The sequence below is a fragment of the Apodemus sylvaticus genome, chromosome 11 (assembly GCF_947179515.1).
Source record: "Apodemus sylvaticus chromosome 11, mApoSyl1.1, whole genome shotgun sequence".
NCBI classification, from domain to species: Eukaryota; Metazoa; Chordata; class Mammalia; order Rodentia; family Muridae; genus Apodemus; species Apodemus sylvaticus.
This window is the reverse complement of record NC_067482.1, coordinates 47,672,073-47,687,771: the sequence shown is the minus strand read 5'-3', so window position 1 is coordinate 47,687,771 and position 15,699 is coordinate 47,672,073. Positions and strand designations below refer to the sequence as shown.

Here is a 15,699-nt window from a genome sequence, read left to right as displayed (position 1 = left end):
TACACAGTGATACTTGTTTTTTATGGATGGCCTGTGGCTCATTTGCCATTACAAGGGGGCTCCATTTAACAACTTGGGCTTGAAGAGAGTTGGCCCTGTAGTTTATCATGTATATAACATCACATTCTTTAGAAACAGGGCCAGAGGTCTGACAACTAGGCACTGATCTTATCTTTGAGTATCTAGATAACAAAGATGTGATAGGAAATCTTGACATTCAGGTTGATTTGGGAAGCAATGAAAAATAGTGAAATTGTGGTTGTCAATAGAGAACCTCTCTCTGCTACAGAAACCATACTGTTGAAGCAGTTATAGCAAGATCTCTACCACAATGAAAGCAAGGCCACATAATGGGCAATTCCCAGGCCTTGGCTGGTTAAAGAGGAGTTAGTATATGAGGGGAAAGTGAAAGAGGGGTTATTAATTTCTCTTGTGATGTTTGGTACAAGGAAACAAAAATTCATGTAGGATTTATCTAAACCCTCTATATAATCCCACAAGCAATGTTATTCCAGTATTCCTTGAGTCATCAAATGAAGTTCAGAGCCTAAACTCAGAGGCTAACAAGAATCTGGAAAGGCCTGGGCTTACAGTAACCCCCCCCCCCAAAGCTCTTCCTCTCAGTCTTGACCACATGCTATGCCTATTCTACACACTTCCCATTCACACATGTCCGTCTGCTGGATCAACAGAATCCCAATGAGGACTTCTCATCGGATTCATATGCATGAATCCATTGAGCTTGAAGAATAGTATCAGTATGTGCTGAAACCTGTCTTGTATCCTTTTCATAGACACAAGTCACATGAATGGTCACTATATAAGAGGAGAAGAATCCAAACAGATAATTTCTGGAGCTACCCATTAACAATTGAGTAAAATACCTATATGCTTATTACACAATTATAGTCATTTTTAAAGTATCACAGTAGAGAAGTTCCATATTGTAATGCATGTGTCCAATAAATGTGAAGTAGTTAAGGCAATGCTATTACTTTCCAAAACCATGAAGTCATTTTGAAATTTTCCTAAACTGATGATATTCAGCTTCCACTTATGATAGGAATACGCATCAGTGAATTTTTTTCATTTAAATAAATATGCTTTCTGTCTTAGGAAAAAATATTTTTAAGTAAACAACTGAGGTTTTGCCCAGAATAAAAACAAGTCCCTTGTTAATATATGAAATTAAATAGAAACAGGAAGAAAATAGGAGCCTCTGGTAAACCCTATCAACCACTTTCTTTTTAGAAAGCAAGGGCTGCGCAAAGTAATCAAAGGCAGCTACCAGGGGAAACACCGGGCTGAGGAGGGGAAACGGAAAACAAAACCAGGATGCTATTATTCAGCTCTGCACGGAGGTTTAACAAGGGCTATCAATCTTTCTTTTCATGAACACTAAACCGAGAAAAGAAAAAGCAAAATACAGATCTGTCTTCATAAGCAAGAGCTCCACGGACTTGAGATGGGAAAAGCTAAGCTGACAGTGCATAGCCTCGCAACTCAGAAGGATGCGTGCATTTCATTCCCAGACTCCTGTCTCCGATTTTAATCACTGTGTTTCTGCCCTATGCTGACAAGGGCTGATGGAGCGGTACTGTCCAGTGCTTGCCTCTCAGAGGCAAAGGTGACAGCCACACTTTAATCTCTACATCTTTCCAAGCAATTCACTTTTCTTTCTATAAAGCGGGCATTCAACAACAGAAAGAACTGCCAGATCTTGAGAGGGCCAAGAATCAGGCCCAGAAAGACATGCTTCTTCTGAGTGTAGCTTGTGCTTCTTGGGGTAGCTCTTTCTTGACAAAATATGCCTTGCGCCAGCAACTGTATCTTGTAATTTAGAAGGTTCTTCATTTCTGTGTGGGAGTAGGGATATACACAAGATTCTCACTGTATGCCAAAAACTCAGAAAGTACTAAACCCTGCATGTCACGTTTTCCAAGGGAGATAATGAAGTTCAAGTTATAAATTAGGTGTTACAGGAAATTTAAGCATTTTTTTCTGAGATTTTATTCATCTACTTTTTAAAATTTTAGTCGATTAATCATAAATCATACTCTAGTCAAACTTCTGGGCTCATGATCTAAAACCACACACACAATCAAAGACTACTAACAAGTTATTTAGATATTTTTAATTTGCTATTAACTTTCCTAACGGTAGAGTCATTCACTCAACAGGTAGTCATCGTGCAGTAACTATGTGTTACCACTGATTTGGGTGCCAAATATTTGATGAGCCTGAACAAAACTGTGAAAGCATCATGGATCATCACTCCTAAGGGAAGGAGTAAGCAAAGTAATGAATTAGTAGGTATCTTGGACTTTGTAAGTTACATGTTGGGACTGTTGCATCCTCAGATGATGATCCTATGGTACAGAGAATACATGGGTAGGGTGACTAAAAGACCTTGATAAGTGGCAATGAAATGACCTGGGAAAGCATCAAACTGAAAATATGACATCTAGATAGGACAAGAGTAAAGAATACAGCCTTTCCAGAAACAGATGAAGCTATGGGGCAAGACATGGGAGTTTACAAATGGTACTGGTTCAACTGGAGGTCAGCATGCAGAAGAATGCAAATTGATCCATCCTTATCTCCTTGTACTAAGCTCAACTCCAAATGGATCAAGGACCTCCACATAAAGCCAGACACTCTGTAGCTAATAGAAAAGAAACTGGGGAAGACCCTTGAGGACATCTGTACAGGGGGAAAGTTCCAAACAGAACACCAATAGCTTATGCTCTAAGATCAAGAATTGACAAATGGGACCTCATAAAATTACAAAGTTTCTGTAAGGCAAAGGAAACCATCAAAAGGACAAATCGGCAACCAACAAATTGGGAAAAGATCTTCACCAACCCTATATCAGATAGAGGGCTAATATCCAATATATACAAAGAACTCAAGAAGTTAGACCCCAGAAAACCAAATAACCCTATTAAAAAATGGGGTACAGAGCTAAACAAAGAATTTTCACCTGGAGAACTTCAGATGGTTGAGAAGCATCTTAAAAAATGCTCAATTCATTACTCATTAGGGAAATGCAAATCAAAACAACCCTGAGATTTCACCTTACACCAGTCAGAATGGTTAAGATTAAAAACTTAGGAGACAGCAAGTGTTGGTGAGGATGTGGAGAAAGAGGAACACTCCTCCACTGCTGGTGGGGTTGCAAATTGGTGCAACCACTCTGGAAATCAGTCTGGCGGTTCCTCAGAAAACTGGGCACATCACTTCCAGAGGATCCTGCTATACCACTCCTGGGCATATACCCAGAGGATACCCCAGCATGTAATAAGGATACGTGCTCCACTATGTTCATAGCAGCCCTATTTATAATAATAGCCAGAAGTTGGAAAGAACCCAGGTATCCCTCAACAGAAGAATGGATGCAAAAAATGTGGTATATATACACAATGGAGTACTATTCAGCCATTAGAAACAATGAATTCATGAAATTCTTAGACAAATGGATGGAATTGGAGAACATCATACTAAGTGAGGTAACACAGTCTCAAAAGATCAATCATGGTATGCACTCATAATAAGTGGATATTAGCCTAGAAAATTGGAATACCCACAACATAATCCACACATCAAATGATGTCCAAGAAGAACGGAGGAGTGACCCCTGGTTCAGGAAAGACTCAGTGTAGCAGTATAGGGCAAAACCAGAACAGGGAAGTGGGAAGGGGTGGATAGGAGAACAGAGGGAGGGTAGGGGGCTTATGTGACTTTCAGGGAGTGGGGGGCCTGAAAGGGGGAAATCATTTGAAATGTAAATAAAAAATATATCGAATAAAAAAAAGAGTGCAGGTCTTAAACACAGGTACCAGGGGATGAAGTCAGTAGTAGGTTCCTGTTCTCTACCCTTGAGTATTGGATGGACAGGATCTGATTACTATTCTGAAAGTAATTCAGTCTGGTTCTTTTTTTAACAAAAGTTTACAAGGAAGCTACAAGGCAAATGTTAAGTGGACAAAAGGGTGGTGCCACAGCATAGGCAGGGCCGGATGGAGAACAGAGCGGGTCTGGTAGCAGCAGAGTCTGTGCTGAGTGTAAATCTATAAAACATGTTAATAAGTAGTACAGAAAAAGACAAAGACTTCTTGCCAGGAGGTTATTTTTAAATGATTCTAGTGTACTGTGTAACTAAACCTTAGATCTCTGTTTGAAATTGCTTTGAAAAAAAATATTCCAAATGGACAAAAAAAAATGCCTCTAGAATTCTCAACAAATAGGGAAAAGTATTGGTAAGTGCTTTGTTTATGCAAAGATTTTAGTAATTATTAGATTTGATGCATGGGTTACTCTTGCAAACCTTTTGTAAAACTTGTCAATTATTACTCCTTAAGCCAAGTAAACCAAAACAATGAAAATCATTGTATGGTTGGGAGAAACAAAGCAACCATGTGAGTATAGAGTAGAAAACAGTATTCTTTCCTACTATGCTACCACATTGCTGTCAAGAAGAAAAGGCTCAGAAGGGGGAACAAAATACCCATGGGAGGAGATGCAGACACAAAGTGTGGAGCAGAGACTGAAGGAAAGGCCATCTAGAGACTGCCCCACCTGGGAATCCATCCCATAAACAGACACCAAACCCAGAAACTATTGTGGATGTCAACAAGTGCTTGCTGACAGGAGCCTGATATAGCTGTCTCCTGAGAGGCTCTGACAGTGCCTGACGAATACAGAGGTGGATGCTCACAGCCAACCATTGGACTGATCATAGAGGAGCTAGAGAGTTTGCAACCCATAGAATGAACAGCAATATGAACCAACCAGTACTCCCAGAGCTCCTAGGGACTAAACCACTAACCAGAGAATACACATGGAGGGACCCATGGCTCCAGCTGCATATGTAGCAGAGGATGGCCTAGTTTGGCATCAATGGAAGGTGAAGAAGTCCTTAGTTCTGAGAAGGCTTGATGCCACACTGTAGGGGAATGCCAGGACAGGGAAGTAGGAGTGGGTGGGTTTGTGAGCAGGGGGAGGGGGATGGCATAGGGGGCTTTCAGAGGGGAAACCAGGAAAAGGGATAACGTTTAAAATATAAATAAAGAAAATAATGAAAAAATAAGAAGAGGAGGAAGAGGAGGAGGCTATCACACAGTCAGGACTGAGTTACTGAACTGCTCCTTCCTTCTTCCCTTGAAGTCCAATATATCATCTTGGTCTAGACTCTATGAGGCCCTAATTACTGAGCATAAAGTCCTCAAAGCCCAGATGACAGGATAGAATTCTTTTTGTTAGAAAAATCTAATAATGTACTGTTTAACCTTAATTCTGCTTTTGGAATTTTCCAAATTTAATAAAATAAAACTTAAAATAAAACTTTATCAATAAATATGAAATTAAGTGTTCCAAGAATCTGAAAAAATTTAACATCAATTCTCCCAAACAATTTTGGGAGAAATCAATTTCTCCCAAATTTAGAATTTTACATTCAAGATTATTTTGGAACATTTAATTGTTACTAACATTTAATTGGTAATGGCAATGAAAATCTTCACAAATCTAAACAAACAAACAAACAAAAAAAAAACAACGTGGAATCAGAAACAATTCTGGTCTGAAGCATTTCTGATTTGGGATAATTACACTATAAAGTGTTTACAGTTACATAATTGCTTCAGATGAACAAATGCCAGAGAAAAAGTTTTATCCAGAAACACTATCTAAGAGGAACAGAAAGGATACCTTCAAGTAGCTTCTTCTCTGTGGAGATTCTAGAGGCAGAGGCAGCAGCCTGATACAGGAAATCACAGAGGAACGTGGACTGGGCAGCATCCTGACTTGACCCACCCTCAGCATGAGCATCATACTGTGGGAAATCTAGAAAGGTAAAAGCAATTTTTTACACTTTTAACATGAATAAAAAAACATGATAAAGTTCTCTTTTCTTTAGGAATTCATAACCAAGTTTTGAATTAGAAAAAAATAGGTCCCGATTTATGATTAAATAATACAGAGATTTATTTCACTTTGCATAAAATTTGCAAAGAAGCACATACTTAAGCCATACTTATTATTCAAATATGAAAATCGGATTTTAATTTTAGAAGAAATGATAATGTGGAATTAACTATTTTAATCTTCCATTTATAAGATTAAAGTACTATAAAAGATATATATCCTATGCTTTTTTTTTTCTGCTATAAGGCAGCTCTTTACTAATTTCATCTTTTTCTTGGCTGAAGATTAGTATATTTGTGCCTCATTTTTTTTCAGAGGTACATCTGAGGACTGCAGTCAGTACAGGGTAACAGACAAACCTGAGAACTTGTTATGGTAGAGAAATTCCATCTGTAGACTCTGCCCAGCCTTCTTGGCTAGCAGGTAAGGGGTACTGTGCATGGGGTCTCCTGTCGCACACATGACATCTGCTCCACTGAACAGCAGGGCCATTGTTTCTAGCACGTCCGGCTTTACTACTGCAGCACACAGAGCCTGTCCATTCAGGGAACATTTATGGGAAGTGAATGCGAGTCCAGCTCTTAAAATAAAGGCAAGTCTGACAATGTGTGAACAAATCGTGCGTTCCTCCTTTCCTATACTAATAACATCTTTGACCTTAACATCAGTATGGACCAAAGGTCAACTCTGCACCAGTTAAAGTTATAATTCAAGAACTCAGAGTCTTAGTTCACTGTCTTAGTTGAACGATGTTCTCCTTCTGAACCTTCCAATCCATCATGAATGCTCTGAAAGACTTGGTATGATAATATTTGGTAAAGGCTGGTGCTGAAAAATTTAAAACATTATGAACATCATACTAAAGTATCCACTAAATGATCTACGCTGAGTGCTGACATATATTGATTTATGACATTTAAATCCATGTACAGTACTCTATTTTATTCACCTTATTTAACTCTTCTTTGGTCAGAGATGCTAAAAGAGTCTTTCTGAATTTTCCTTCTTTGTATTTCTGGGTAATAAAGCTTTTTCTCTTTTCCACTGGTGAATCCATCTGTAATTCTTCATCTTTTTGAAGGTTACCAGCCCAAAAGTCATTTGCTCTCTTGTTTCCAATGACAATAAATAGCTGGAATGGAAAAGGCAAAAAAAAAAAAAAAGTACAATTTCATTAAATGTACTTGAACCTTCAAAATTAATTCCAATTCTAAACTAAATCTAAACTAAACCCCCAATTCAATATAAAATATAGAAGGAAGCATGAAATCCTGAACTCTCAAGGCAACTAAAAAGACAGGAGACACTATTTCTAACACAAAATCATCTGAGAAAGCAACCACAGGCCACACAAGCACAATGAAAGTCCTCTTACGCTTCAAACTCATGTTGAGACAAATTCACTTAAATGGTTGCACAAGTAGTCTGTCTCAACAAGAGAAAACAGGACAGGCAGGGAAATGGAGACATGCAACAGTGAGACAGACCCAGAGGACTAATGACAAGGTTCAGCCCAGACAGAGAATACTAAATGTTACTAACATTGTTCATTCCCTTGTCTAATACTTTTCCATAAGTGTTAAAAAAGAAACTGAGTTCTCACTTTCATCAGAGTTGTCACATCTTTATATTTTGAGTATCATTAAAGTTCTTTGTAGTCTTTATTTTAAAAACAACTGTCTAATTGGGGAAGCTAGATGCCATTTTCATACCACAGTGAGAATGCCATCTAAGAACCCCTTTAAAAAGTAACTGATTCCTACCTACTGCCTGTCTCATACAGTCACCGTGCCCAATGGACAGGTCTTACCTCAATGAGCTCATTGCTCCAAATACTGGCATCCATTTTCAAACTTCTCACTTTAGAGTCGTTTGGTCCCAAAGATCTATGATGTCCTGAAGGGAGAGATAATTGTATTTGCATTTTAATTTGAATGTGAATTTATTTTCCTTTAGTTTTTTTAATGTGTATAGCAGGCCTGGGAATAAAGCTCCAAGGTGAGATCCTATGTTCAATTCCTCACAATCCCTTCCCTCCCCAACCTTCCAAACGTCTGTGTGTAGGAGAAGGATGGAGGGAGACTTCAGTCAATAAAGAACTTACTTTGTATGTAAAGACCTAAACTCCATCTTCCCAAACCACATAAAAACAGCTAGGTCTTGGGGTAAATACTTGTAAGACTAGCACTGGTGGGACATAGTCATCCTTTTGGCCTGGTAACCAGCCTAGAGTACTAGAAAATTTCTAGGTTAGTGAGGAGAATTTTCTCACAAAATTAACTAGCTGGACTACCTTACTAATTCTAGTTTCTACTATTCTAAAGGCCAAAAACACTGAAAGTGTTTACGGTGATTATACAAAAACAGCATAAACAAAAATGTAGCAATATTTGTTACAATCATGTACTGCTATAAAACATTTTTTTTAAAAGAATACACATGTATGTATATTATATATGTATGTTTGCACACACATGCATGTGTATAATCTGCATATGATCACCAAATCTTTTTTCCTCCCTTGGCTATATAGGAAGTGATTTCAGCCTTTGGACCTGTGAATAGGGTTATACTCCTGAGCTATTTCTAAAAACAAGGAAATCGTTTATGGTCAGTTAAATCTCATGCATGTACAAGCAGGTATCAATACTAGACAATCTATTACTAACAATTATAATAAAAATGAGCAGATAGATCTGAGTTGGACTTTCTATCTTACTTCCTGCTTCCCTTGAAGAATGGAAGAACAGAACTATATCATCATCAAGTATGCACTGTGAATCAAGTCTAACTGATACACAATATATATCAAAAGTAAGCTGAAATTAAAACCATCTACATAAAAGCTTGCGTTGATCTTAAAGACTCTTTGCCTCGGAGCAGTCAAGATTCTTGAATGGGTACAATACTAAATCAGAAGCTCTTTTCTTCTTTTATTGAGGAGGTAAAAATCTTTTAGGGAACAAAGCCCCATAGCATGAGTTCACATTTTTATATACTTTTAATTAGGACCTAAAGACAGATAGCATGGGACACCTGTGAGCCACAGACAGACATGCTAAAGCAGCCTATGCAAGAACGGACAAGCTCAGAGAAGCAGAGAAACGGTTCAGCAGTTCACAGAAATGACTGTTCTTCCAGAAGAATAGGGCTCAATTCCCAGAACTCATACGGTGGCTCACAACCATCAGCAGATCTAGTTTCAAAGGAGCCTATGCCCGTTTCTAGCCTCTATGGGCTCCAGGCATACACATCGTCATGAACATACATGCAGACAAAATACCAATACTGACAAGCATACAAACTTAGAACACGTGAGCTGAAGAGTAGAGGACAGAAACAGAAAGGCGGGGGAGATTCTGTGTTAAGGACAGCTGGAGGCTTAGGAGGGAGGGTCTCTCAGTTTAGGCTTGAATATATGCCAGGCAATAAAGCTTCTCACCAATGTAGGGCAAAGACAAAATAGGCAGGCTTACACATGACTGCACTGTGGCTCTATTTCTGACTTGGGAATTTTCAAGTATCTTTGGAAGAACTAATTCGAGATTCTCATAGGGAGTGAGAAATCATCTTCTAAAAAAATAAATGAGTGCTGAATAAAAGTGATAAATAACATTAATACCAAAAACATAAAAATAAAAATTGAAAACAGAGCCTAAGGCACACATGGACTTTAGCAGCATTAAGTGGTAAGGTCATTCAAACAGGGATGACACCTTCTAAGACAGCAAGGCAGATTACTAGATTACTGAAGCTGAGGAAGACCAACACCAAGACTTACTAGCTGCAGTTCTCAAATATTACAAAGAAGACAAGTTAAGAATAGACCAAACACAAACAAGATTAAGAACAGACAAAATGCAGCTGGAGAGATGGCTCAGACATTAAGAGCACTGGCTGTTTTTCTAGAGGACCTGAGTTCAATTCTCAGCAACCACACAGTGTCTCATAATGATCTAAACTGCGATATGGTGCCCTCTTCTGGCACGCAGGCATACATGCAAACCGGATGCTGTATAAATAATAAATGAATGAATGAATGGTGAGTTCTAGGGCAACCAGGGCTATACAGAGAAACCCTGTCTTGAAAAATTAGTCATTAGAGAAATGCAAATCAAAACAACCCTAAGATTTCACCTCACACCAGTCAGAATGGCTAAGGTTAAAAACTCAGGAGACAGCAGGTGTTGGTGAGGATGTGGAGAAAGAGGAACACTCCTCCACTGCTGGTGGGATTGCAAAAAGGTACAGCCACTCTGGAAATCAGTCTAGATGTTCCTCAGAAAACTGAACTTGACATTACCGGAGGACCCTGCTATACCACTCCTGGGCATATACCCAGAGGATTCCCTAGCATGTAATAAGGACACATGCTCCACTATGTTCATAGCAGCCTTATTTATAATAGCCAGAAGCTGGAAAGCACTCAGATGTCCCTCAATGGAAGAATGGATACAGAAAATGAAGTATATTTACACAATGGAATACTACTCAGCAATTAAAAACAATGAATTCATGAAATTTGTAGGCAAATGGTTTGATCTGGAAAATATCATCCTAAGTGAGGTAACCCAATCACAAAAGAATATACATGGAATGCAATCACTGATAAGTAGATATTAACTAGCCCAGAAGCTCTGAATACCCAAGACACAAGTAACATATCAAATGACTCCCATGAAGAAGTAAGGAGAGGGCCCTGATCCTGGAAAGGCCTGATCCAGCATTGTAGGGGAGTACCAGGACAGAGAAAAAGGAGGGAGATGATTGGAGTATGGGCATAGAGAAGGCTTATGGGACATATGGGGAGGAGGGCACTGGGAAAGGGGAAAGAGTTTTGGAATGTAAACAAAGAATTTAGAAAATAAAAAAAAGAACCCAGAAAAAACCAATAATAATAATAATAATAATTTTTAAAATGCAGAATGGAATTTTGCAATGGACGAGGTTGGAGGTAGGGAGCACCAGCAGGGAGAAATGGAGACCTGGGGTAGGGGAGGAGTCCAGGAATCAATGGGGGTGTCCTCAGCCATGACTCACAGCACTGGGGATATGGAACCTGGGGAGGCTGCCTTCTTGTGGTCAGGCAGAAACCCTGGTGGAGCGATAGGTACAGCAATACACCCACAAAACTTCCAGCTCAAAACTTATCCTGTCTGTAAGAAATGCAGGGATTAGAGATGGAGCAGAGACTGAGGGAACAGCCCAACTAGAGACCTATCCCATGGGCAAGCACAAATCCCTGACACTATTAATGATACTCTGTTGTGCTTGCAGGCAGGAGTCTAGCATGGCTGTCCTCTGAGAGGCTCCATGCATCAACTGACTGAGACAGATGCTGACACCTAAGGCCAACCAGTAGACGAAGCTTGGGGACTCTCACGGAAGAGGAAGAATTGTGGCTTGAAGGGGATAGGAACTCCAGGGGAAGACCAACAGAATCAATTAACCTGGACCCCTTGGATTCACAGAGGCTGAACCACCAACCAAAGAATATACCCAGGGTGGACCTAGGCCTCCCAAACATATGTAGCAGAAGTGCAACATGTCTTCATGCGGGTCCTGAATAATTGGACCTGAGGCTATCTCCAAAGCATGTGGGATATGTTCTTCTAGCTGAGTTGCCTTGTCTGGTCTCCATGGAAGAGAAAGCACCTAGCCTCACAAAGCCATGATGCCAGGGAGATACCTAGGTGGCCCCCACCTACTCAGAGAAGAAGGGGAGGTAAGGCATGAGGAGGGGGTGATTAGGAGCAGGGCAGTGATTTGCATGTAAAGTGAATAAGTAAAAAAAAAAATAATTAAAAATTTTAACTTTTTCTAAGCATATAATAGAAGAAGGATGTTTAAAATGTTTTCACAAAATTTAAATAATTAGGCTTTTAATTGAAAAATCAGTATTTTTCACATGGGGAAAAAAACCAGAATAGGCCAATACACTGGAAAATGCAGTGTAAATTTTCGCACTGGTTGAAAGAAAAGAAGGCTGAGTACAAAGTGCTGATGGAAAATGCAGGTGAAGAGAGGAGAAGACCCTGTGCTGCTTCCTGGGTCGTCAGGAAAGCAACTCAAGTTGCAGAGGGGAAAAGGAACAGAGACCTGACCCACTCTGAAGGAGGTTGCTTGTCCCCTTCTCCCTCTCTTGTTCTCTTGCCTTCTTGTTCCTGCTCTGTCCCTTCAGCCCTTCCCCATTCCCTTCTCTCTTCATGTGCTCCTGTACTTTCTTTCTCTCCTCCAGCCCTCTTTCCCTCCCTTCCTCCCTCCCTCCCCCCTGCCTTTCTCTGCCTCTAGGACCCTCTTGACTGCTCTCCCCATGCCCTGAATAAACTCTATTCTATACTACACCATCATGTAGCTGGTCCCTCAGCTGGAAGGGATGCCTTGACATGGGCCTGTTAGTACAGCCCCTTCCTCACACCTCGCCACACCCCCAAAGAACATATCCCTCCCCCCATTCTCTATCTTTTAAAAAACACATCATCACTAGCTTTTTACATGATCATCAATTCTACTGGGAAACACTATGCTTCAAACTTACACTACAGGAGACATCAGATACCGCGTACAGGAAAAGAGCCTAGAATGTCTTCAATATAAAAAGTACATCCTGAGGCAATGATGAGATCATAACCGAAAGTATGCATGCTAATATGCAGAACTGTTCTGGATGTATTGTAATACCAAAAACATTTAACTGTATTATTTTAAAAATCTATACATGGGCCAGCAAACCCAAATATTACTGCACACTTAAAATTTAATTTTTATATTGGATCCAGATAAAACTGAAGCTAGTATTACATTTCCAAATGGACTTCTAGTTGATAAGGTTTATCTCCCTTCAGTTTTCACAACCATTACCTAGGGCACATTATGTGAGATAACAAAGAACAGTCAGTGCCAATCTGCCACCAAGCAAGGTGAGCATAGCCCATCACTAATTACCTGCACACTTCTTACAGATGACGACACAGAGATTGATGGATGCCCAGTCAGGGTCTGGGGCTTTACAATCTGCACAGCTCCTGTTGGACTCATTAAACCAAATCTTCTCTGCTACTTCATAATCAGAGAGAGTTTCTGCTATCGACTGCTGCACAGCTTCAATCCATTCCTGTTTCTCTTTCTCTGAATCTGCTGTGAAGCTGAAACAATTAACATTTCTCCATTATTGATCTCCCTTGTAAAGGCCAATTAAGCAGGGTGTTCAGTTTGCATATTCATTTAATCCACAAATTAAATAGCAGCTAAAATTATGCCTGCTGGGCAGTATTGGATTGTCTTTTTCTATTAAAAATTATCTAATTTAACAAATCATTTTTTTTAATTTTCATTTTTCTCCATGCTGCTTATGGCCCTGTCCACATATCTTCAACTAAGATTAATACACTTATTACTTCTATTCAAAATATACAGAATTGCCTTGGTAGGTCAAGACAAATGAGAGCCCTGTCTCTTAAGCAATGGATTATATAATAAAAAAGAAAGAGACTGGCACGGTTTCAAGACTGCTGAGATAGATTGCCAAGCAACTATAGCATCATATTCTAAAACTAAAATAATCAAAAAGAAAAAAAACACCCACCAGAAATTGTGGTTTTTGTCAGATTTAAAAATGGAATATTTTAAATTAGAAAACTGGCCAGATGGCATTAAGAGACTGAGAAACATGAAAAGTTTTAAATGGTTACTATTTTAAGGGATTACTAACTCAATTTTAGCCGGCTCTGACACAGTCTGATTTCTTAGTGTTGGCTAGGTGCCTCAGTGTATGGATAAAATATTAGACAGCATTGCTGCCCTTCAAGAAAGATGTATTGTCTGTTTATTATAGGAAATATTCAAATCTTCCACAGTGACAAACAACAAAACTACTGTAAGTTTATCTGTCACATTAAAATTTTTGTTCTGTGAACTGTAACGATTTGAACTATAATGAAGGAAATTGGTGTTAGATTCTTCTAAACAGTCCATAAAATAAGTAGCTTATCAGAATTGAATTTTCCAGAGAACATTGTGATTCCTTCATTACTACAATATTAACAAATTCTTACTGATTTCAAGTTCTCCTAGATGTAAGCCACAGCCTGTATCTGTATTCAGCTGAGTATAGAATATGCTTGTGTGTGTGTGTGTGTGTGTGTGTGTGTGCGTGCATGTGTGTGTGTGTGTGCATGCGCGCGTGTGTGTGTGTGTGTGTGTGTGTGTGTGTGTGTGTGTGTGAGGGAGGGAGGGAGGGAGGGAGAGGGAGAGAGGGAGGGGTAAAGTGTTAAAAGGAGAAGCCAAGGCACTGCACAAGTCGGCAGGCACAGTGCCACTGAGCTACAATCCCCGCTATAGATCTGCAAGTGTGAAACTAAAGCTTAGTCTTCTTTATTTGATCATTTTAAACAAAGTTGGAGCCTACAAACTTATGTTGAGAAAGAAAATATATCAATGTACTCAAGAGTATCTCAGAAATAATTAAGCCATTTAAAGGCCTAGAACCATTGCTTCTGACTCTCCAACAGCCTGATGTGTGTCATTGGGGAAAAATGTACCACAGTAGTTACATTCAACAAATGTACCCATGTCTATACTATACATCGGACCTATGGAATCATTATGCATGATTAAAATATGGTAAGTACATTAAGTATTGTCCATTGTCATAGTGATGCAAATACTCAAACATCATAAGACACTTTATAGATACATCAAGATGTTAAAATATTTCAATCAATGACTTGATGTGATCCACTAAACTCAGTATGGTTCTGAACTGAGGCATTGGAAGAAATCACATGCAGCAACTGTAACTCAAGCCAACTTCAAAGTGGGACCAATTGGATCGGGCTAAAAGAAAGTAGACACAATCTGAAGGCAGCACAACACTATTTCATTATTTCTAAAATGTGAAAGAATTAACACATTTGCTCTTCCCAGCTTATGGACAGAAAACACCTTTGCCTGTTGTAGTTAACCAAGTCACTTTCAGCAATTTCCTCCATGCCTAGATAGTGAGACAATGTGCATGAGAAAAGATGATCATAACTGTTCTATAAAATGTACTACCAACAGCACTACAACACCTCCACCAGATCAGTTAGTAGTCATAGAAACACACACAGACACACACATAGACACACACACACACACACACACACACACACACTTGCTTAAAAGTAGCTCACCTGAAACTCCGGTAGGGAGTGATTATCTCAAAAGACTGTTTCGCAGCACGATCCACTTGCTTCACATTTGCAACATTCATAGGAATTATGGTAATACCAAGTCCACTCTTAAAATCCTAGTATAGAGAAAAAATCATACAAAATCATATTTTAAAAATGCAGCCATGATGTCTTTATTATTTAGGGATTCCTAGAAATGTTGCTACAAATGTAGATGCACTTAGACAACTAGTAATAAAAGGGTCTGTTCTCACAGTGGCAGGGCCTTCCAGTATATGATAACACTGAACTAGCATAAGCTACCCTGAAAGTTAATGCTGTTTGTATAAAAGCTAAGTTGATGATATCAGTGATTCAAAACCTTCCTAAGTTCCACATGTAGTAGTGACCCCTAAGTATAAAATATTTCTGTAACTACTTTATAACTGTAATTTTGATACTATTCTTTTATATAAATATCTAAAATGCAGGTTATTTTATATGTGACCCCTGTGAAAGTGTCCTTCAAACCTGCAAAGGGGTTTCAACTCAGAAATTGAGAGGCAATGCCATAGATATGTTTCTTGCTTTGAACAGTTGGCAGTATCTTCACCTGTATCCA

The 15,699-nt window shown here is 39.1% G+C and overlaps 1 protein-coding gene across 2 annotated transcripts in view; it reads right to left on the bottom strand.

Annotated features, from left to right (window-relative positions):
* Positions 1–15,699, bottom strand: part of Arap2 (ArfGAP with RhoGAP domain, ankyrin repeat and PH domain 2) — a 169,855-nt gene that overhangs the window by 72,817 nt on the left and 81,339 nt on the right. For both annotated transcript variants that reach the window (XM_052199605.1, XM_052199606.1), the window contains exons 10-15: positions 15,099–15,214; positions 12,871–13,070; positions 7,736–7,821; positions 6,875–7,057; positions 6,285–6,459; positions 5,710–5,844 (exon numbers count right to left, since the gene is read on the bottom strand). In XM_052199605.1, the coding sequence (XP_052055565.1) occupies positions 5,710–5,844; positions 6,285–6,459; positions 6,875–7,057; positions 7,736–7,821; positions 12,871–13,070; positions 15,099–15,214 (895 nt within the window). The remainder of the gene's footprint in view (positions 1–5,709; positions 5,845–6,284; positions 6,460–6,874; positions 7,058–7,735; positions 7,822–12,870; positions 13,071–15,098; positions 15,215–15,699) is intronic.